Source organism: Podarcis cretensis (genome assembly GCF_951804945.1).
Source record: "Podarcis cretensis genome assembly, chromosome: 1".
Taxonomy (NCBI): domain Eukaryota; kingdom Metazoa; phylum Chordata; class Lepidosauria; order Squamata; family Lacertidae; genus Podarcis; species Podarcis cretensis.
The window spans coordinates 50,846,296-50,871,041 of NC_137170.1; the positions used below are offsets into that span (position 1 = coordinate 50,846,296).

The 24,746-nt window shown below is 39.4% G+C and overlaps 1 protein-coding gene across 1 annotated transcript in view; it reads right to left on the reverse strand.

Moving 5' to 3' along the window:
• Nucleotides 1–3,313: 3,313 nt before the first annotated feature.
• Nucleotides 3,314–24,746, reverse strand: part of FUT8 (fucosyltransferase 8) — a 73,796-nt gene continuing 52,363 nt past the window's right edge. The window contains exons 7-10 of the mRNA XM_079951652.1: nt 13,714–13,960; nt 11,081–11,257; nt 10,334–10,484; nt 3,314–4,364 (exon numbers count right to left, since the gene is read on the reverse strand). Coding sequence (XP_079807778.1) covers nt 4,047–4,364; nt 10,334–10,484; nt 11,081–11,257; nt 13,714–13,960 — 893 coding nt within the window. The 3' untranslated portion in view covers nt 3,314–4,046. The remainder of the gene's footprint in view (nt 4,365–10,333; nt 10,485–11,080; nt 11,258–13,713; nt 13,961–24,746) is intronic.

Sequence of the window (24,746 nt, forward strand, 5' to 3'; positions counted from 1 at the left end):
CTTCCTTTTGAGTAGGAAAACGGGTTACATTTGACCGTCTGTCAAGACATGCTAATGCAGGAAGCTATGCAATAAAATAAAATAAAATTAGAGGCATAGAGCAAAGTGAACATGATGTGACTGGAGAACACCTGAAGTGGAAACTTGTGCTTTAAGAAAGACTGCACCAGCTGAAGAAAATAAAGTGTGAACCACTTTTCTTTTTTAGTGACCCCACAATGCTGAAGTGCTGAGATTGCTGGCGAACAATAGCAGAAAGGGTTTTACGCTCAGGTCCTGCTTGTGAGCTTCGCATAAGAATCTTGCTGGCCACTGGGGGAAACAGGATGCTAGCCTAGTTAGGCCTCTGATCAGATCCCACAGAGTGGCTCTTATGAGATATACCCCCCTAATGGGAAAGGAGTGACACAAGTTGCAATTGCAAACCCATTTACCTAGAAGTAAGGCACACTGGACTGTGTGTGTTTTACTTCTCAGTAGGCATGCATAGGATTGCCCTGGTTGCCACCAGAACTGATCAAGAGATTTGAGGCCCTTTCACTTGTTGCAGAGATAAGGAGCACAGCAAATGTATGCTGTAATATCCAAGGTAGATACATCATAAAATGTGGGTGGAGAAAACTGTAACTGGCTCAGTTCCCTGGAGTGTGTATGTACTACATACCTGTCATATACTTGTGATCATTAAAATATGCTACTCTCACTAAGATGTAGCATATAGAATAGGCCTAAGACTAAATAGCAAGCATTTCTGAATTCACTCATAGCCTTTAAGTTAGCAAGCTTTTTTCAGTTTCTATTTGCTCTTAAGATATTATGTTAGAGTATCTCAGGAGTAGCCTCTCTATAACAAAGGTTGGTTATGGTCTCACCAAGGATATTTGAACTGATGATCATGTAGCAACTTCTTTGTCTTAGGCTTTTCTAATTACTTTAAACTTCTAACAGTTAACTCGGGGGGGGGGGCAATTATCCAGATAATGTTCAAAATAGACTTCTACCACCATTCAGAAGAAATATTTACACAAACTGATGCTTTTACACTGATACTATATGTAGTTCACACCAAAGGACATCTCATAAATATCCTGACTGATAAGACAGGATATTTCTATAATACTCTTGGCCAAATAGTTTATATTGGAATGAAAATAGTTTATATTGGAATGAATGAAGCAACTGCTGTTAAAAGTTATTCATATCTTCAAAGGAAAATATGTTAGAATTGACTATCTCCTTTTCCATTAGCCCTGCTGTTTGCACAGAAATGTCAAGTCTGGCCCAAGCTTTAACCATATGCAACAGTTGTCTTGAGTTATTTGAGTTAAGACGTAGGATTCCATTGTGCCATTTCACATTATTAGGAATGAAGTTGAACACAGTGGCGAACTGCACAAGCCAGAACCAGGAATAGAAAAGTAGCAGCTTGTGTAACTCAGCTTAAAAGAAAGAACATAAAATATATATTCAGGTTCTGGACATCATTGTGATTTAAGGGAGAAAAGAACAAGGTTATATAGATGACACTGAACTATTACCAGCACTACAGTGGTGCCCCGCAAGACGAATGCCTCGCAAGACGGAAAACTCGCTAGACGAAAGAGTTTTCCGTTTTGGAGGCGCTTCGCAAAACGAATTTCCTATGGGCTTGCTTCGCAAGACGAAAATGTCTTGCGAGTTCCTGCGGGGGGTTTTTTCTCCCCCCCTTTTTCTAAGCCGCTAAGCTGCTTATCCGCTTATCCGCTAAGCCGCTAATAGTGCTAATCCGCTAAGCCGTCAATGGGCTTGCTTCGCAAGACGAAAAAACCGCTAGACGAAGAGACTTGCAGAACGGATTCTTTTCGTCTTGCGAGGCACCACTGTATAAAATTTTCAAGGTCGGTTCTATGTCAGCTTGAAAAGAAAAGAGGTATGGCTATGGATACACCATGTATCTGTCAACAGACAGATTACTGGCCATTAACAAATAAGTATTTTTATAACAAATATGTTCATTTCAGTACTCAAATGTTTCCACTCCTACTATCCCACAGAAATGAATTGCTTGCTTATGTGCTTAAGTTTTTGTATTTCATTAACTGCTAGAAGCTCTTATCAGTTCACTGAGAAAAAAATGTGTCAAGTTGTTCAGTACGACAAAATTTCTAGCAAGAAACATTTAAAAAGCAAGGCTAGTGTGATATAAACATGTAACAACCCAGTTACAGATAGGTAGCCGTGTTGGTCTGCCATAGTCAAAACAAAATAAAAAAATTCCTTCCAGTAGCACCTTAAAGACCAACTAAGTTAGTTCTTGGTATGAGCTTTCGTGTGCATGCACACTTCTTCAGATACCAACTAGGCATGGCTCTTCCAAAAGGTCACTGGATCTTTCAAAGAGAGGCACCATGTTTTAAATTCTGCACATACAAGTATCTGAAGAAGTGTGCATGCACACGAAAGCTCATACCAAGAACTAACTTAGTTGGTCTTTAAGGTGCTACTGGAAGGAATTTTTTTATTTTGATGTAACAACCCTTGAGAGAACAAATTCCTGGGCAGGAAAATCATAGAATCATAGAGTTGGAAGGGATCCAGAGGATCATCTAGTCCAACCTCCTGTAACGCAGGAAGTTTCCGTACACCAAATCAGACCATTGGCCCACCTCATTCAGTATTGTTGGCATAGACCGGTAGCAGCTTACCTTGGTTTCATGCAGGAGTCTTACCCAGCCCTACCTGAAGGCACCAGGGATTGAACCTGTGACCTTTTGTATGCAAAATGTGTGCTGTACCCTAAGCAACAGCCCTTCCTTTGCAGGCTCAGATTAATACTATGCCATAATGTTTTGGGCTATCTCAATCTCAAGTGATCTATTTCAACACACACACACACACACACACACACACACACACACACATATATATATATACGACACTAGAGTTAATTATAATAAACAGCAAAAGCATTTCACAAAGACTTATACCAACAGTTGTTTCACCCACGGCTGATTTTGTGTTGAGGCCATAAAGAAAAATTGGAAAGAAATACTACAGGAGAGGTAAGAGAGAGTGTTTGTGTGCATGTGCACTCACTTAATTTTTTTTTTTATTATTCAGAGGCCAACAGGCTGCAGTCTTGTCACTTGGTCAAGAAAGAAATAAACACTCTTGACTGGCAGTTTCCTGCTGATTGAGAACACCAGAAAAAATCCGAAATGTTATCAAATTTCATCACAGACAATTTTCCCAATAAAGAGATCAAGGATCTGGAAAGATAGACCTTTGTTGGTTCTTCCAAATTTTAAAATCAAATTACTTGTATAACTCCAGCTACTTCTTTTTTGAATTTATTTTTTGTTATCAAAGACAATGTCCAGCAACAGTACCAAAGAATCTGTTCATGGCATTGTTTTACAAAAGTTCCTACCAGACAAATATTTTATTGTTGGATGTACTCTTTATTAATGATGAGATGAACTAATCAATGAAATTGCTAACAAAACTCCTATAAAGAAAGGTCTAGACTGAGTTTTGAATCTGTTGGTTGGAGCATATTCAGTGGTCATAACAACATCATCAGTTAAAGGCAAGTACAACTCTTACCCATCGACAGAACTAGGCATGGCTCTTCCAAAAGGTCACTGGATCTTTCAAAGAGAGGCACCATGTTTTAAATTCTGCACATACAAAATATGCTCATGTCACTCAAATTACACAATGCAGCAGTGTTAAAAGTCTTATTATAGTCTATTAATGGCAAAGAACTGAGCCCAAGGCTCATATATGACTCATGGGAGGGACATGTCCTCAAAGAGACAAACAGTATAAAACAGCAGGTTCCCTGTTGAATGTGTATCAGTGTGCATGAGTGCAAGTGCATGTAACAAAAGAAGTCCAAACCATGGCCCGTTGAATTGTTCCAAGCTGTATATCCAGTCCGAATGATAAAAGGCTTTCATTTTAACTGTATGTTAAAACGCAAATTCATATCCCACAAAAGCCAACAGTATGGTTGGTTGAAATAGCTTCAAAGTGAGTGTTACGGCGAGCTGTCCTGCTTGTCTTTATTTGTCAGCCTCTGGATATGTGGGGTACTTGACTGTCTCAATTTTCTCTTTGACTTTGTAGGAGGGGTATAAGCCTGTTTTTCCTAATTTTCTATTGACGCCTTTGGAGTAACCATCCCAGTGGTTTCCAGCAACACCAATTATATCTCCAGGTTCCATAGGAATTTCGTCAGCAGTTCGGGGATGATGAGCATAAATAGCAATCTGGTTATGAGCATTTTGTCCCCCAAAATAATAGATATCATCTAAAGAGTGAAAAAAGGCTGATGCATCTGGATGCAATGTCTGCATGATTTCATAGGCAACTCGACAAACCTAGGGAAAGTAGTAAGAAAAAGCATTAATTAGCAAACAGCATGACAGTACATCAGTTAAGTATTCCTTACAGAAGTGTATCTTGTCCAACTTTCTTTCTTCTCCAATCATTCATAAAGCATATTCAACATTAAGCAATTAGCAACAGAATGCAACAATGTTAATCCTTGTATAATGTTTTACAGAAGCCTTTTAAAACATTCAATTTAAAGTAATTTTAATTTGCTTACATCTGGAGAATGAGACAAAGGCATTTTGGGTTGTATCCAATGTTAATCATACTCAGACCCAATGAAATTAGTAGACATGATTAATCTCAATGGGCCTATTCTGAGTATAACTTAACTGGATGCACCTACTTTGTTGGCTTGAACCTGGGACTTTTTGAATGCAAAGCATGAGCTCTACCACTGAGCAACTCACACCACAGCAGTTTATATTATAAGCCCCAAGCCTGACTTGCTGAACCTTAAAAAAGTTTGAATTAAATAAAAAAGTAACTCATCCTCTGTAAGAAACTTCAGAACCTACTAGAAGCCCAAAGGACATTTACTACATTGGGTCTTCACTGGATCAAATTCAAATTCTTAGTACTACTCTGTGGAACCTCCTTAAAATTGGCCCAAGGCATCTAGACAACCCTCTGACTATGATCTGGCTTGGCAGTGATATCCTTCAGCAACTCCAAAGCTGTCAGGCTTAAGTACAAGCCCTCTTAGAACTGGAGATAGTAATGTCTTGGCAACAGGCCCAAGGCTCTGGATAATTGGAGAATATTAGAATGACTTATAATCTCATGACCTTCAGAGCAATGTGAAACCCTCTTGGTTTTCAGAGTTGCCACTAAATCGATTAAATGGAATATGAGTATCAAGTCCAAAGCAGAGTAGCAAAAGGAAAAAGGAAATGAAAAATGAATAGTATACAAGTGCCAGAGAACACGGAAAGAAAAATTGGACCAATCACCAATTTTTTATTTCCTTTGTATGCTGTAGAAGGTGGTCAGGAGTGGTGATAAATGTTTTAATAAAAGAGGTAGATGGATGGTAGGTAAACAAAATAAATTCAAATCTAGAGTGATCAAACATGTATCCCTTTTAATAAACTTAAAGCACAGCCATTTATCAAAATCTCAGATTTACACATTCCCTCATCATCTATTCCTAACAAAAACAGTAATAACTGTTAATATTTTATAATACTTTAGTGCATATATGATTTATTAAACACTATTTCTGACTGCTTCACTCTGAAACCGCAGTTCTGTGGCCACAACAATTACCAAATATGCTACCACTAAGGCTGAAGACTAGTATCTCTTTTTGGTATAACAGGTGCCTCGTTATAATCAAGAGAGGTTTGACACTCTAAAATTAGAAGTGGGTAACTTCCCCCCCCCTCAAAAACAAACAAACACTGCAGCCTTATCTATTACCGTATTTTTCGCTCTATAACACGCACCCGACCATAACACGCACGTAGTTTTTAGAGGAGGAAAATCCGTAGGCATGCCACCTGTAGGCATTTCCTCCATAACACGCACAGACATTTCCCCTTACTTTCTAGGAGGAAAAAAGTGAGTGTTATGGTGCAAAAAATACGGTACTTAAGCCATTTCTGCTCATTTTTATTTACAAGGCAGAAGCAAAACCATTATCTTTCCTGGTATCATTAGGTCTCATTGAGATTAAGATGAATGGTATTTAAATTTCTTGTAGCTTTTAAAACATCTATTTCATAAATTTAAAAAATCTGGTACACAGGAAAAGGACTTTTGAAAGCACACTGTTTACTTTCAGATATATTTAAAATGGAAGAATTTGTCCTCAAGATCACAAAATATGGGCATGATCCACTTGTGAACACAAGGCCCATTGAAAAAAATAGGAATTGCTCAAGAAAGCAGGCATGCTTTTCCACACTTCAACAAATTTTTGCATAGTCTGTGACCGATTCTAGACAGAATAAGCAACATATTCAGTGACAAGGGACACAGACCTGGATACATTAATATAGCTTAAATTCTGTATTATCCAATCTGGATGGGAGTAGGGCTGTGCTCTCTCCCTCCTCTCTCCTAACAATAAGAAATGAAGATAAGCCCTCACACAAACCAGCAAACTCTTTCAGCTTCACCTGATCTTTCCACTTAGAATCATAGAATCATAGAATCATAGAGTTGGAAGAGACCACAAGGGCCATCGAGTCCAACCCCCTGCCAAGCAGGAAAGCAGGAAACACCATCAGAGCACGCCTGACATATGGTTGTCAAGCCTCTGCTTAAAGACCTCCAAAGAAGGAGACTCCACCACACTCCTTGGCAGCAAATCCCACTGTCGAACAGCTCTTACTGTCAGGAAGTTCTTCCTAATGTTTAGGTGGAATCTTCTTTCTTGTAGTTTGGATCCATTGCTTCGTATCCGCTTCTCTAGAGCAGCAGAAAACAACCTTTCTCCCTCCTCTATGTGACATCCTTTTATATATTTGAACATGGCTATCATATCACCCCTTAACCTCCTCTTCTCCAGGCTAAACATGCCCAGCTCCCTTAGCCGTTCCTCATAAGGCATCGTTTCCAGGCCTTTGACCATTTTGGTTGCCCTCCTCTGGACACGTTCCAGTTTGTCAGTGTCCTTCTTGAACTGTGGTGCCCAGAACTGGACACAGTACTCCAGGTGAGGTCTGACCAGAGCAGAATACAGTGGCACTATTACTTCCCTTGATCTAGATGTTATACTCCTATTGATGCAGCCCAGAATTGCATTGGCTTTTTTAGCTGCCGCGTCATTAGAGCTCAGCTAATTATGCAGAGCCTGCTAACAATCTAAGAGGGACCCCCATGCCTAGACAATCAAAGAGGCAAAGTAAACAAAGAACTGGGGAAGCACCTCTTTCTTCCCTCACCAGTGAAAAAAAGGGGGGGAAGAGTTTTTATTTTTGATTTTCTGGGGGTGTTTATGTTGTTGGTTCCCCCTAAATAGCTTTCCTCCACATTAAAAAGGGTGTTTTTTAATTTAAAGGAGACTATCTTTCTGCTTGCTTGCCCTCCCTTTGATAAAAAGGAGAGATTGGTGGGATGAGGGCTGGGGGGGAGTGGGCTTCTGTGGGGGGAGAATGGAGGGAAGAAGATTTAGCTGGCTGCCTCATGCTGAAATGGAAGGTTGGGTACTATGTGAGAATGATGGGGAGGGTGTTTTTTGGTAAGCAGTGAAAGCAAATGTTTGTCTACTCACAAGCAAGCCCTACTGAATTCAATGAGGCTTACTCTCAGGAAAGCAGAAGAAAGTTTAGTTGAACTCAGTGGGGCTTATGCATGCACAGATTCCACTCAGACCTCTCAGTGGGAAAGCTGATGCAACTTGAACAAGAAATCACTTAAACTAATTTTAAATTAGTTGAAAATATATTAAATATAATATATGGAAGCTTATTTAATATTTTTATTAAATGTACTACTTCCTTCTGCTGCCGTGGGGAGGCATGACAAAGCCCTCTGATGCTGTGGGGAGATGTGGAGGGACCCTCTGCCCCCGCAGGGAGGCCCAACAAAGCCCTCCGCCACCACAGATAGAAATTGCGATGTTGAAAACCAGATGTTGCCCAGCCCAAGTTGGACGGCACTGTCATACTCTAGGAAGAATGGCTGACTCATCCATAATTTGATACTGACCTTCTACACCTCTAACGCAATCACAAAGTATCTGGGAATGAATTATTAGATAACAGTCTATGATGATTTATGTGCAACAGAATACTTTCTGGGTCCATAATTAAAAGGCTAACCATGAAATGTTCACAGTGAAAGAGGCATTTCTTTCATTTTTGCCTTGAATGAAGTTAAGAAATGGTTTGTCAAAATGTCAGTCTTTAAAAACAATTTAATGCTTTGTAGTGCATATTGTTCACTTCTTGATTATAAAAAGTACAACTCTTCAGCATATACTTGAACAGTAATCTTTTATAATCCTATAATCTCTTCCATCATGCTTAACCATCAAGGCAAATTCTCTGCAGAAAAGGGCAATTTAAAAACCATCAATGCAGGGAGCTAATCCGCATTGTGCCAGGTACTGCAGTAAATGGGGAACACCGTAAAACTACTAAGGAAGTTTAAAATATATATTGCATTGCTGTCATGGGAATTAATCCTCTGATACTAAAATGGTGAAAAAGAATATTTTGTTGCATGGAAAAAAATCAAATAGTCTGCAGTCCACCTTCTGACAGAAAGGGAAACTGTCAGTTTGGAAGAGAGTAAAAACCTAACATGGGGCAGACACAGGAAAGAGGCTGAAGGGAGGATACAGAATAGGCAACCGAGTGAGGAAGAATCTGAAAGAAAGTAAAAGGGAAACAAAGCTTGAGGAAAGAATATAAATCTATATCTAATAAATAAATAAAAAGTGGCCCTGGAAACAAGGAACTAAGGAAATGGGAAAAGCTGGGGAATAAAACTCAAAAGCGCTTAAAATAGCAAGGACAGCTATGAAAATATTTTTACTGGCAATAATGCTCATGCTGATGGAGAAATCCTATATTAAAGAAACTCTCAAATTTGGGTCAATAATAATTTACAAATATTACTAATAGTGATAGGCCATTATTATTTATCATTATTTTTCTCTTCTTTTTCTTCGTTTTGTTCTTTAATGTTATTTCATTTCTTTCTCTCCTCCCCTTGTTATATGTGCAAATAAAAAATAATTAAAATACAAACCCTTAAATATTGCAGGGAGACTTCGAAAATTGTTTTAAAACGATCTATCACTGGTATTTAACGGCTCAAGAAAGGAATACAGCACTTGGTTTGATGTTCACTCTTCAAGGTAGACTTCTTAGAAGAATACAGGAAAAGAACTGCTAGATTGATTCATTTAGGCTAGTTAGTGGTCTCCATTAGTGACATTAAGATGTCACTAGCAAGTTCTCAAGCACTATGTGACTGAGAGAACCATCTCCTAATGTTTGTCCGCAGAGGCAATATATCTCTAAAGACATATGATCCACAAATAATAATAATGATCCACAACAGTATCCTCTTCATGAATGTTAATTAAGGTTAATTAGCAGCCATCACCACATCTGGCAATCTAGTCTTCCAGTTAGTAACCAAGTAGTTTGAAAAAAGTATTCCCTTTTGTTTGTCCTAAACCAATAGAAAATCAATTGCAGCGAGAGATCCACTGAGTTCCAATGTTCTGACTTAATACCTTTTTCTACCAACTGTTCACCTTGTTTATCATTTACATTTCTTTTGAGGTATCTCCCATATTGGTCTCTACAGCCACAGCAGGTGCTGCAACCTTCCAACAATTTGACTTCACCCCCCCCCAAAGGCGCACTCCTCCATTGCCTCTCAAGACAGACAGATGCCAACAAATCTCTCTACCATTGCTCCCCATGGTCATCTTTTTCAAAGGGGCAGAGTTTTAACTTCCAATCACTTCTCTTAAACTCAGTATATTTTCATGAGACATACCATGGATTGGATCCAGAGTAATCATGAAAACTAGTTCCACTAATGTGACACACTTACAGGAAGAGGGGGGAAATTATTTTTTTCTGACTCTTCCTCCAATCCTCGCAAGCTGCTCTGGAAGGGTGGGGACATTCCAGAATATTGGGGATCAGCTAAAATTGCTTCCTCTTCCTCCTTCTGTATGTCAAAGGGCATGTCTGAACACAGCTCATTATTTCTGAGATGTAACAAGCAGAGCTACACATTGCTGTGGTTCCCTTTTTTAAATAGTAGTTCTGCTCTTGTTTTTAGGGATGTTAGTTTTGCATTGATTTTCTGCATGTTGTGAAAGAGAATAATTTTTTAAAGGAATTATTAATGCTTTTATATTTCAAGTATTTCATAGTACTACTGCTGGTTATAGGAAACCACTGAGTACTATAGCCATTCAGGTTTATACTGTGCTACTGGAGTATTGATATACAGAACTTTATAATGTGCACCACCTTACCTGTGAAGAAAATGTGCAGACAAGGAAGTCTGCCTGAGACAAAAAGTGTATATCCAGAATAACACCCCGTAGAGAATTTTCTGTGTACCGATTATGGAGACCAGCTGACCACGAAATGGAGTTGTCACTAATAAACTCATAATTTGGATACCTGAGGGGGAAATGCATCACAAATATCAGCATTCAGTTTTGGAGGTTGCACCCAAAGTAGTACATCCCATCAGTGCAAGGATTTTTGCTTGTGCAATAGAACTTCTGCCTCCCCTCAAGTACCTTCTAAATCTGTTCTAGGGGTGGGTGCAGGGCGGGAGGGAGCCTTGCTGCACAAGTGGAAATTCTTGCACTGACAGGACTCATTAATTGGATAACACACTGAAATTAAACAAATTTTTCACCTCTTAGCAGTTTGGTATGCCTTCATAGCTTGTAGCCCTACTGAGAAATTAAATTTTGCAGGATTTTTATCCACTTCTTGTAAACAGAAACCCATGACTCATGTGTGTCATAATTGACCTGCAAATTCAAGAACAAATCGGAAGCTTTCAGCTATATCTGATAAGAATTACTATTAGTTGAGCCTTGTTCTACCATACCTGTTTTGGAAGCATGTATATAAAACTCAGAGGTTATAGCTATTTGCAAATAGTTTCAAACACAGGTAATCATATAGGCATTAAAAGTAAATATGCTATTTGTTTAAATAGCCACACTTCATGTAAAATCACTTATGTACAAAGATGGTCTTACTTGGATTTTGCCTCTTGCAATAATGAAGGATCATCTGTAGCCAAATAGACTCGTTTTTTGTCAATATGCATTCTGCGGGAGAGAAGTTGGAAACGTTCTTCAACATGTACCATATATTCTTCAATGGGATGAAATGCTGCTTCAGTTCCCACTTTGTCTGTTCTTCGGACATGAATACTGCAATGAAAAGGAAACACACATTTCTCTTGATCAGGATTTGTTTGTTTTTTGTTTGTTTGTCCTTTACTTTCATTAGAATGGACTGCAAAATAAATTGGCATTAGAATATGTATTATTTTCAGAATACATTTATCAAAAACCACAGAGCAAGGGCTTGGATTAGTTACATGGCTGAGGGTGGGTGGAGAGAAGTAAAGATTACTATTCAGTCCTTGAAAACCAAATAGATGGTTGGAGGCCAAATGCCAATATATTTTACACATGTCACAGTAGAATCACAGCATTATGATTTTGCAAATACCTTCAAGGTACTAATCAGCACTGTCAGCATGGCCTCCTTTTACACACATATCCAGTAGGTTTAAATATAGTCACCAGCTCACAGAATTTAACCTTGTGTGAAAAGACACTGCATGTATCATAAATGTGCATTTGTCAAGAGGGTTCTTAAGGCATTTTTATCACTTCTCTACAGTTTCATCCATACTAAAACATGCCTGCTGAACTAAAACACTGGAGTAAAATTAATTTTCTCCAGGGTTTCTGGAAAGGAAGCTGTCTTTTATTGGGGTAGTACTATAGATACTTACTGTTGCTAATTTGATTGTGATTCTGTGGTTTCAATTATGGCTTTAATTGTGCTCTGTCTTGTTTTAACTCAGTCATGTCCAAAGTCCGTTTTGGGGGCCTAATCCAGCCCGCCGGTCGGTTTAATCTGGCCCCTGTGGCAAAAACCTCAACAACTCCAACCCTAAAAGAAAAGCTCAACAAACTTTGGCCAGCCCCCACGGCCCTGGCCCTTCACTTCATCAAATCTGGCCCTCTTTGAAAAAAGTTTGGACACCACTGCTGTTGCTGTCATCCACCTCAAGATTGAAAGGTGGGATATAAAAACAAACAAGAAGAAATGTTTACTGAAAAGTCCCCTATTAAACTTCAATTTTCTTTAACATCTTGTTCATTTCCCCACAAAACTGATGACTGAATGATAGGAATAGATTCAAACTAGAAGTGTCTTATTTTTAGTATGTTACTAAGTTATTTTCAAATATATAACCAATATTGTGCAAGTGGCTGAGTTCTGAAACCCAAGGAGCTAATGCAGATAAAAAGGTAAAGGTAAAGGTAGCCCTGCCCGTACGGGCCAGTCTTCTCAGACTCTAGGGTTGTGCGCTCATCTCACTCTAGAGGCCGGGAGCCAGCGCTGTCCGCAGAGACTTCCGGGTCACGTGGCCAGCGTGACAAGCTGCATCTGGCGAGCCAGCGCAGCACACGGAACACCGTTTACCTTCCCGCTGGTAAGCGGTCCCTATTTATCTACTTGCACCCGGGGGTGCTTTCGAACTGCTAGGTTGGCAGGCGCTGGGACTGAACGACGGGAGCACACCCCACCGTGGGGATTCGAACCGCCGACCATGCGATCGGCAAGTCCTAGGCACTGAGGTTTTACCCACAGTGCCACCCGCGTCCCTGTGCAGATAGATAACAATATTAGTATGTAAAAAGGTGGAACAAAAATTACACAAATTTTTATAGTAAAAACTGAGAACAATTCTATACATTGAACTCTTGGTGCACTGTATCAAAGTATTATTAAGACCATTAGTGCCAAATTAGATATGACAGGGACAGGGAAATGCTTATTCAGAACATTTTCTGTGGTTGCACCTAGATTATGAAACACTTTATCCCTTGAGGTTCAAGTAGCACCCTCTTTTGCCATTTTCTGCAGGTCAGTGAAAACTTTCTGTACCAACAGGCTTTGCTGCATCACTTTAGATAAGGATCTGCATTGAGGACTTCATCTTTAATACGTCATGTCTTCTTTGTTATTTACTTTATTGATTTCTATTGTGATTTTAATCTAATTACTGTGATTTTAAATGGGTCTTCAACTGGGTATAAGCCTAAGTCACAGAAATCTTATAAAAGTATTAAGTATGCCTTCTCTTTTCATATCTAAACCAAGCAAGGGTGGGCAGGAGCCTACATTTCTACAACAAAATATGTAACTGCCATTACAATGATGCCAGGTGACCCATTTTTTGCATAGTACTATACACAGAAACCTGGAGGCTGCTGCCTTCATGTATTAAAACAATAAAGTAGCAAAATAGGTTTAGGACAACACCCTTTATTCTCAATGCATTTTGAGTTCTGACTTTCCAAGAAGTGTTTCACAGCCTTCTATGTGAAAAAGAATGCTAAAGAAGGTGAAATGTTCTTGTTTACTCAGAAGTCCTACTAATTTTGATATATGACTAAGCATGAATAGGGTAAGGTTACCAGACGTCCCCGTTTCCCGGGTACAGTCCCCGGATTTACAAATCAGTCCCCATACAAAATCCATTGAAGTTGAAAAGTGTCCCTGGATTCATTGACAAAAAATCTGGTAACCTTAGAATAGGGATATGGCTAAGATTGTAGTCGTAGCGCATAATAAAATACCTTACCCAATAACTGGATGTTTAAAGCCAAGTTTCCTTGTAGCTTCTTCTATTTCCTTTTCTAACCAAGGCTGTGGACGGATCAGGTATTTGACAAACTGTGAGACCCACCACACTGCAGGATCCCCATGGACACGAATCAGCCTGTCAGCCAAGTCTTCTGGGATAGCCAATGGCAAATATGGAGGTCGCGGGTGTAGACTGTCAACTATGGGTAGCTCTATAACTTGAACCTCTTTATCATTTGCCTCACCTATAAAAGATACAGTATAGTTTAATACTTCAAAAACAGATACATAGTTTTCCATACAACTAATTGGGAGATCATTTATACCTAACATACAATGTTTTCTTGTTTGATAAATCACCAGATTAAGAATCAAAGAAATAAAATATGTAAGAATACATATGCACAAAAATGTGTCAGAAAAGCACTACCAATATTATTTTGCAGAACAAAATCAGACTCATCCCTGGTAGAAGTTTATTGGAGTTTAGACAACTTTCATAAACCTGGCAGAGGTGCCAAAGAAAGAGCAGGTTCCATAATTTAATTTACAGTATCTGAACAAGTCTGAGTTTATGACTGTTGGGATGCGTCTGGGAGACATGGGCCATTGGCAGGCCCCCAGCTGGCTCCAGCCCACTGGTCGGCAGCTGGGCGAACTCCGGTTCTCGAAACAGCATCAAAACTGCGACTCATGCCTCAGAAACCTTTAGAGACTGAGCACGCAAGCCAGCAGAGATAAGAACTCTTTGCAACAGGAGGGCGGACAGAGTTCTTCTCTCTGCTGGCTTGCATGCTCAGTCCCTAAAGGTTTCTGAGGCTTGAGTCACATGTTGGTATGGGCATACTAAAATGAAGATGACAAAACAGAAGATTTCCAAGTGACTTGCCTGACCGCACTATCAACTATTACTGAAGAAAGGCTGGATCACAAAATTTAGAACTTATTGTTGCCCTCAGAGTTCCCAGCTGAAAACCACCCACTCCCAAGCACCCATTCTAATTAATATCTTGCATGTGGCACCTGCAATATTTCAGAGTTCTGGCAAAAGATTCAGCAGCAACATCAGATATATTTGAGAACACAATAAATATTCTAGATTGGTTGCAAACTAAATGACCATTTCACCAGTTCGCCTGTGCCCACTGTTCAAGAACTTATGTAAAATGTTGTATATATCTGGCAATGGTAGTTAGCAGATTCATTTAGAGCTTGCTGATCAACATGATAATATCTAATGGGAGCTGGGAGACAGATAAACCCCACAAGCCTAAAACTTAGAACTTTTAATAGATGGCATTATATATGGTGCATGAGGAAAGGCATGTTTAGCCTGGATAAGAGAAGACTGAGAGGAGATATGATAGCCATCTTTAAATATCTAAAGGGTGTCACATGGAAGATGGCACAAGCTTGCTTTCTCCTCCTCTGGAGGGTAGGACCAAAACCAATGGCTTCAAGTTACAAGAAAGGAGATTCCAAGTAAACAACTGGGGGGGAGGGATTCTGATGGTAAGAGCTGTTCAACAGCAAAACAAACTCCCTCCTTCATTGGACTGTCCTTCATTGGAGGTTTTTAAGCAGAGGCTGGACATCCATCTGTCATGGAAGCTTTAGTTGGGATTTCTGCACTGCAAGAACTAGATGACTCTTTGGATCTTTTCCAACTCTACAATTTTATAATTCTATTATGTGTCAAAGCTTTATCCCCCTAAAACATACCGCCAGCAGTTTTATTCTCTGCAAGAGTTACTTTGGGTCCACAAAAGAGAAGCGAGAGGTAAGTGGAGACAAAGCACAGGCAGGGGAAGGTTTGGAATTTCTCCAGCTTACCCTGTTTTGAACACACACACACCCCAACACACACTTTATAGACATTTTGATGGTGGATCCGATTCCAACACATGTACAGTTGGTAGTTTAAAACAACAGGAAAAGATCCAATGACAATTTCTGCAAAATTAGAAGTCTGTCTTCGCTAGCTGCTGCTGTAATATCAACAAAATATTGATTAAAGAAAAATTTAATCAATTTAGTTGAAAAGCATGTGAAAGCACCTCTATTAGAGATTTGTGAAGAAAGGACCTAATTTATAAGTGAGACAGAATGATGCAGTGTGTGTGTGTGTGTGTGTGTAGACACACACACAAAATTAAATTTAATAAAGAATAATTAGATTTGGAATTCTAACACGAAAAGAAGAATGGAAATAATTACATGAGAGAAGTAATGCTAATAGTAGTGAGCAAGAAGAAATTGTAAAGAATGAACTGAACATTCCCTAACAACAAAATTCAATGCATTAACACTTCATTTGATTGATTATACACTGTGTGTGTGTGTGTGTGTGTGTGTGTGTGTGTGTGTAAAAAAATCTAATTCTAAAAGATCAGTTATTTCAGTAGATGGTTATTTAACTCTGGTCTCAACAACTGATTTCCCAGGAAGGTTCTCTTAAAGTAAAATAAAACTGGTAATTCAAAAATCAAAATGTTGCCACTCTCTGAATGTAAGATAAATTTGCTTATTCTGCAAAAAAAAAACCCAAAAAAACCACCCACCCCATGGATTAAGGCTATAGCTACACAGTTAAGGTTTCCTCTCAAGCCTTCTTTTGATGTAATCAAAACAAAAACCTTCCACATTTTGCATACAGTGGGATAACTGCTACACACTGCAATCCTCCAAAGAGTTTCTGAATCACTGTACAGTGGTGCCCTGCAAGACGAATGCCTCGCAAGACGGAAAACTCGCTAGATGAAAGAGTTTTCCGTTTTGGAGGTGCTTCGCAAAACAAATTTCCTATGGGCTTGCTTTGCAAGACGAAAATGTCCTGCGAGTTCCTGCGGGGGTTTTTTCTGTCCCCCCCCCCTTTTTCTAAGCCCCTAAGCCGCTTATCCGCTAAGCCGATAAGCCGCTAAAAGCTGCTAAACCGCTAATAGCGCTAAGCCGTCAATGGGCTTGCTTCGCAAGACGAAAAAACCGCTAGACGAAGAGACTCGCGGAACGGATTCTTTTCGTCTTGCGAGGCACCACTGTAAAGTCAGAGCACTCCTGCGTCTTCATCTGTCTCTTTGGACTTTGGTCTCAAGTACGGAAATAATTGACTTAAGTGCTATTTAGCGACTTAACGTCGAGGCAGCCAAACATATTGATTCAGTTTCTCACAGTATGAGAACTTCATGGGTGTGCAAGCGTCTTGAGGACAAAAACACAAGACATACCAGCAGCAGAGGACACTTGGCAGAGCTGGGGACATCATGCCATATTTTCAGCAACAAGTATTTTCAGCAATAAAGCTAAGTTTGGTGTACAAGCAGAGATGTATGAACATGCCTCAATCCATTCCAACGTTCATTCACACTTTGATCTGGTATTTTCCATTCCATGGCAATTGGTTTATTTTGCACAAGTCTTTCTTCTGTTTTGTCATCCTCTGGTGTAGAAATATACATATTTTTTTCATATATATCATAGCACACAGGAAACACGCAACTCTCGGCAGTCAAAATATATTTACAAATCAACTACTTTCCCTGTGTGTTATCTTTCAAAGTTAGTGACTTTCCAGAGGGAGTAAACCTCCTTTGTAGCAAAATCAGTTATTCTTATGGCAAAGGTGCCAGAATAATAATGGATTTTGCTATAAAGGAGGCAAAGTTAATGAACTGGCTAATGACACATCACAAAGCCACCTATGGCTGCAATTCTATCCAAGTATATTGAGAAGGAAGTACCATTCAGTTCAATGGGACTTACTACTAGATAAGTGGAGTTGCAGTCTCTCTTAGACATACAAGTTCTATTTGCTGCAACATCTTATTTCATAAATTTGTATTTTATACAGAAAATAGTCATATACAGTGGTACCTTGGTTTTCAAACACCTTGGTACTCAAACAACTTGGAACCCAAACACTGCAAACCTGGAAATAAGTTTTCCGGTTTGCAAACTTTTTTCAGAAGCCGAACACACTCCATTTTTGCGTGTTACACTTCCAATTTGAGTGTCACACTTCCATTTTGAGTGTTACGCTGAGGTCTGTTTTTGCTATTTATTTGCACTTTTGTTTTTGCGGCTCTTGTTTTTGTGACTGTGTGGAACCCAGTTCAGCTACTGATGGATTGATTGTGTGACTGCAGCACACTGTCTACTGCTTTCATTTTATGGATCAATGGTCTTGTTAGATAGTAAAATTAATGTTAAATTGCTGTTTTAGGGTTGTTTTTTAAAGTCAGGAATGGATTAATCCATTTTGCATCACTTTCTATGGGAAAGTGCACCTTGGTTTTGGAATGCTTTGGTTTTGGAATGGACTTCCATAACGGATTAAGTTTGAGAACCAAGGTACCACTGTATGGGTATGCAGAAGCATAATGCTCAAGCTAATTCCTGTTTGGCAGCTTTAAAACCTTTTTAGTGCCAATGTATTCTTGCCATGTGAAAAAGAACAACAATGAATTATGTGTTTCGTTGGTTTGGATGCTATTAAATGAAATGAAATAAAATAAAACAAATGTTTAAAGGGCAGGTGCTTGTTCAAAACGAGCAGTCAAATCTTGGTGGTTCCACTCATTTTGACAAAGAGGCTTGGACTTTTAAATGAGGAACACAGATAAAGTCTACAGGTAACAAAAAGGGTGAAAACAATAATGAACAATGCATCCCACTGGTTTTTCAAATTCATTGTAGGAAGCAGATTAAGGCTGCAATTCTAACCCCAAAGAAACAAGTCCAACTGAGTTCTGATTAGACATGGTTAGGATTTCGGCCTTAGTGCATATAGGTGGTGTCTAGGAACAAACAATTTACACAATTAAATACTTCAGAAAAAAAAAGAAAAACAATGAGGCACCCATTGGGACAGTGGCAATTATGCATCAGTGAACATCTAAATGTACATGGCAAATCAATATGCATACACATAATGTGTGCATATTTTTTTAAAAAAATATTTTTGTTGTAGACAACTATGGTTAAAAGCACCCCTAAGAAGAATCCATACCGTGATGGGGATCAACTGGGGGGACGGGGGGACGGACAGAAGGAAATCCATTTGAAAGGCTGTTTTCAACTGATCTGTCCAACATCCTTATGGATGTTGAAGGCCTGAGCTGCTTCACTGTTACTCTATATGGAGATTAAGTACAATAAGTATATTGTAGGAGCCCCCAAGAGCTGCATGTGAAACTTCTACTAGCATCAAAATAATAACTGACTATTACACAAAGGAAACACATAAATTACCACATCTTAAAAAATGCCAATATAAAAGTACTCATTTGAAGGGGTGATTTACTGCCTGATAACTATTACTGAGATTTCTTCACTTAGCAGACACTGTAAATGATTACCTGAAAAATAGCATACTCCCAGAATCATTTATTCTTGGGCATATAATGAAAAATGAAAATGAAAAAAAACACTGGCCTTTCAGAAATAACACATATTCATTATACCACATTAAGATGAAAAGGAAAATTAAATCTTAAACAGAAGATGCTAGAAATAATTTATCATACTTTGTAAATATCAAAATAATTGATTTAATACAGAGATGGACTGGTCTAATGAGACACATTCCCAATTGGATGTTCTGGAAGAAACAATTTAACTTTAGTATATTTCTCACCATGCCTACTGTTGAAAATAATTAAGATAGATACTGAAAACTCAAAAAGTATTTGCAAATAATTGCTCCACAACATGAAGCAGGGTGGAATGGAAGAGAAAGAATTATATCAAGACAGAAAATGGGTTAAAACAGCTACTTTATTGGTTACAACAAAGTTTGACATGGCATAGGGCAAGGATCGCTGACAGCCAAGCTGCTTACTGACAAAATCACCAATTCGCTTGCTGGGAAAAACATAAATGGGTGGAAGGCGAGTCCAGGTCTGCAATAGGGCATATGCCATCACTAAAAACATGGATGTGGTAGGCATGCTAGTCCCCTCTGAGATGGCTCTTGAACTGACACCCAATATCTCATAAGGTAGTACCTTAATAATAAAATAATTATAATAAACTTGGAGTATAATGCTTGCAAAATAATAGGACAACATAACCAAATAACCAAGAAAGACACTGCTATTGGACAGGCAAAAATGCTACAGCACCAAGCTGTGTGAATGCAAAGTGAAATTCCTTCCCAGCCCTATCAACTCCAAGACAAGATGCGAGAAAACATGGGAACAACACTGCTAAGGCATGGGCTAGACCTCAATCTACAGCCCATAAGCAGACCAAAGGGGTAAAATTCATTAATTCTGAAATACATTAGATGTACTTGCTTGCTCTAAAAATAAAATACATAAAACCCTAGCTCCAGTGCAACACCTTGTCAGTGCAAAATGGCTTGGGGAGACAGTGTTATTGAAAAAAGAAGGGCAGCTGAGTGGCATGTATGAACTTACTGACCTTATTCAAAAACTGCAAAATGGTTCTAGGTATATGGTTATAGGGTGATGGGGGAGAATAGCGATGTACTGCTTGGCACAAGTGATGCCATGCAGAATGGCAGATAGACAGCTGCTGCAGCAGCCACACACACACATTTTTAGAACCAGTGTTCATCTTCCTCCAGGAAGGACAAATCTAGTTTTCCTAAATGCAGACATAACCAGAAGCTACAGTGGGATAGCAAAGGTGTATTTACATACACTATGGACAACAAGGAATCCACAATGTTCTCTCACTTTGAAAAGTGTTAAATGTGAAATTCCTCACATTTTTTAAACTTCTGTGGAGTGGGGGCTAAGTAGCATCTGATATCACATAAATGAATTCCAGAATGAAGTTATCCAGGTAACTGATCTTGTTTGTCCATCACACTAAACCATGTTTAAGTAAGGCTGGTGAAACTGTGGCCCTCCATACATTGTGGGACCACATCTTCTATCAACCTCAGCCAACCTAACCATTAGTCAGTGGATGTTGGGAGTTGGGAACAAGTGAGATGCCCCTCTCTTCCTCTTATAATTATTCTGGTTTAATTAAACTTCAGCTTGCCATTAAATCCAAATTTGGTTTGAGATCCTGATTAGTAAACTGACATTAAGCCACAGTCTTTAAACTTCCAAATCAAACTAACCTAACATTAACACCTGGGCTGGCAGAGCACTACAGGAAGCCAGGAAAATTTAGAACTGCCCAGTAGATGCAATTACAATTTGTGTACAAAGCACATACCACTTTGGCACCTGTCCTTATGTGCACATAAAGGTTTTCTTGCTCAGGGGCACATTTCATGACATTTAATAGCCTACACACAGTGGGAGAAAATCCTCAGAACTTGGGACATGTGTGGCAGTGGTGGTGGTTGTGGACTGATACTTGATTGGTAAGAAGAGCTTGTTTCCATTTAGAGTGAAGAGGGATCTTCAGAGCCAACCCTGTCTAATAGTTTCGCCACCAGCTCATAGGTCCTTATACTGCAGCATACTTCCCAAGTGCATTTTTGGGGTCGAAATGTGGTTGACTCTCATTATAGTGATGAATCTAGATAGATTTCCTTCTTTTTGAAGCTCAAATTCAGTAATTTTATCCTTCAAACTATAAATATTGGTGAATATCCAGTGGAGAATAGCAGTGGAGTCTGCACAGAGTACAGTGGTACCTCGGGTTATGAACTTAATTCGTTCCAGAGGTCCATTCTTAACCTGAAACCATTCTTAACCTTAGGTGCGCTTTTGCTAATGGGGCCTCCTGCTGCTGCTGTGCAACTTCTGTTTGCATCCCAGGGCAAAGTTTGTAACCCAACCAACTTGCCAACTGTTTAAGAAGGCACTTCTGCACTAGTTGCAACATTCCACCCTGTGTAGTACAGAGGAAGTGAAAAAAACTTGCCAACTATAACTAATTGGTTATGATGATGATGATGATGACCCAAGAGAAGTGATGAAAATCCAAAGAGGACTGTACATGTTTGCATAACTTTGCTGACTCTGCCCCAACCTTGGTTTGGGCATGGTTTGTTTCAGCATGCTGATGCAGAGGATGTCTTGCCTCCATCCAGGCTGGTCAACCCTCTGTCCACACCTGAACCCCACTGGGAATGGCAGGTGAAATGTTTTACTTTAGAAATGTTGATGGACTCCCATATAAATATACTTGTCTTTCTGGCTGTTTTATCACTTAAAGTTGATCAGCAGATCTAACCATAACTGTTGTCTTCTCAACTCTCTAGAAATACCCAGCTTGAACTTCATAGGAAAAATCCCAAGATTCTTTGCCAGAAGACTACAAAGTGGGGTGGGGGGGGTGCTACCTCATTAAATGCTGAAGGATTACAGTCAAATACCCTATTAGAATTCATGCTATTTCCCTTAATACTAGAAGTGACTTAATTAGCCACTGGAATACACACAAATGACTAGTGTACATAAATAGAAAAGACATCAACAATGGCACTTAAAAATAAAAATCCTCTTAATACACAGATAAACCGCTTAATTATTTTCACACTAGGTAACTATATAAATTGTTTCATCCATTCCAGGCTTTGAACATATTTAAATAATTACTAATCAAAATTAATTAAAATTTTCCAACAGGGACAGTTCAGTTCATTAGTATGAAGATAAATGCACTACACTCTGCTTGATAGGAACAAACAATTTAGTAACTGCTGTTTAATGTCATTGACTGCAAGTTAACACAATGAAAGAGCACTGCATAAGGAATATAAATACTAAAACAAATTTTAAAGGAGTTCTTAATTTTTGTCCCTTTGCATACTTATTAGAAGGACCACTTACCATATCATCAATGGCAGTCATTGAAGACTGGTGCAGACTCAGGGGAGCCAGCTGTCCTGACCCATGCGGCTGCCGGCACTGTTAACAATCTTGGCCAGTTGCAGGGTGCTCTGGGAAGTCCCACCAAAACTTAAATTCAAATCGGCCAATCATGGCCAGTCTAGGGGGAATGGGTTTGGAGGAAGACCTGGGGGAGCCTGTCTTCACTCAGGTCCACTTCCATACCTTACATTCCTGCTGTACCGTGAGTGGTACAATGCACTCGGCAACGGACCATGGGAAAAGTTTTGTCCGGAGGCCCAGACATGGACTAACAGGCCATAAAACTTCCCAAATGGCAACCTAGCAGGTCTTCCCCATCTGATCTGCATCATGGGGTGATCTTTTAAGCCAGGATTGACCATAACGGGCTGACGGGAGGAAAATATCTCCCACTCAATTCAATGGAGAAGAAAAACACACTTTAAAAATGCCCCCTGCACTACCGGGCACATTGTAGAGTAAGAGATTGGGGGTGACCCTAACCTTACACCTAAACTCAATCACATCAACACCTGTCTATAAAATCCAGACAGGAAGCTTGAAATGACAGTGCACACAGCACAAGATTCAAGTTGGGTATACTTTCCAGATTCAAATAGGGTAAGCTCTGGTGATGGAAGCTTTGGCATTTCCCACAAAAGTCTTGCCTCAGAACACAGAGAAACCTGGGCACACTGAAAACACTTCTCAAACTATAACGTTTCAAGCTACCCTGCTTCAGAACTCCAAACATAAGTACTCAACATAACTGGGGCATCTTCCTGTCACCATTAATTCATGCTAGACTTTCTTAGCTGTGCAAAGGAAGATCTTCAACTATGGGTCCTTATAAGGTTATTTTACTGTTAGGTCATTTTTGGTGCAAAAAATAAAATGTTGCTCAGGTTGCATCACAGGGATTGAAGAATACAAAACTGAACTAACTGCTAGGTTCTACTCTTTTCAGAGGGAGAACACCTAAGCTTCTCTGCCCCTGATGTTTTTGGTGCCTTTTTGTACCAAGGACAGCAAAACAAGTCCTTTTAGCAATTCCCACATTCCATCTTAAGACTGTTACAAACCCTGCCATATAATTTAATCACCTGTGTGGTTAGGGGAGCAGTCTAGTAAAGAACTGCTTTCTATTTGTGTTCTTGTTTGAATTGTGCAGCAGTTCATTCAGCCCAAAATAAGAGAGTAAGACTCACTATGACAATAAGGCACTCTCTGCAGATGACACTTTGCATGTGCCCTGGAACTTTATAGTCCTGGAACTTCAATCAACAGATGAATGGACAATGAACGGATTCACTATAATTGCACAGATGAAGCAAACCTGAGTATACCACTGGCTGCCCTCAGTGAAAGATTACTTGTTCTCATGGGATTGAGAGGCCAAGAACTCCATAAGTATGCTAATGCATAATTTTACATGTGATCATTTGTCAGCTGCCAACACAAGCTCAAGCCACCATTTGCTCCCCATTAGCCCTGGTGAGAACAGAAGCCTCTTTCCAACTGGCACTAACCCAAATCGCTAACAAGCAAATCACAAACAAGAGGGAAATGTTATCAGTCTGAAATTATGAATTCAGTACAAGTTGCATGTTGTTCACTCACTCCAAATCATCTTTAAAATGTCTCTCTCTCTCTCTCTCTCTCTCTCTCTCTCTCTCTCACACACACACACACACACACACACACAGACATGTTTATAACCTTACATGTACTGATGTTTCGCAGTTGGAGGATCCTGCAGTCTAATTCAGAGAGTCGAATCGAACCTGAAACCGAACCTGGAAACCGGTTCAGAGAGCGTTGTTTCAGAGAAGCAGCTAAATCCAACTCTAAAGTATTGCAGATTCCTTGACTCATATTGAACTTCTCAAAACAAACCAGTAACTGGCTCAAAGTAAGTAGTTAATTATCAAGTACTCAAGTAGTGTAAAAAGGTGTTTCTGAAAGACTTCCTGCAACTTTGGGCCAAATTACATGCAATCCACACTTCTTTTTGTGCCGTGTGTCTAGGCAAAAAGTTTGGGCTTTCCAAGTCTGTCTGATTTTTTTTATTATTATTTTTTGTCCCAGCACTTTCCCCAGAAAACCCCACATTTTACCACTGAATTGGAGCAAACAGCAATGGGCTTTCCCCTCAGATTGCTGTTTGTAACAATTCAGTAATAAAAGCGCTGGGACAAAAACAAGCAAACCATTCCGTCACCGACCTGGAAAGTGAAGACCTATGACTAGA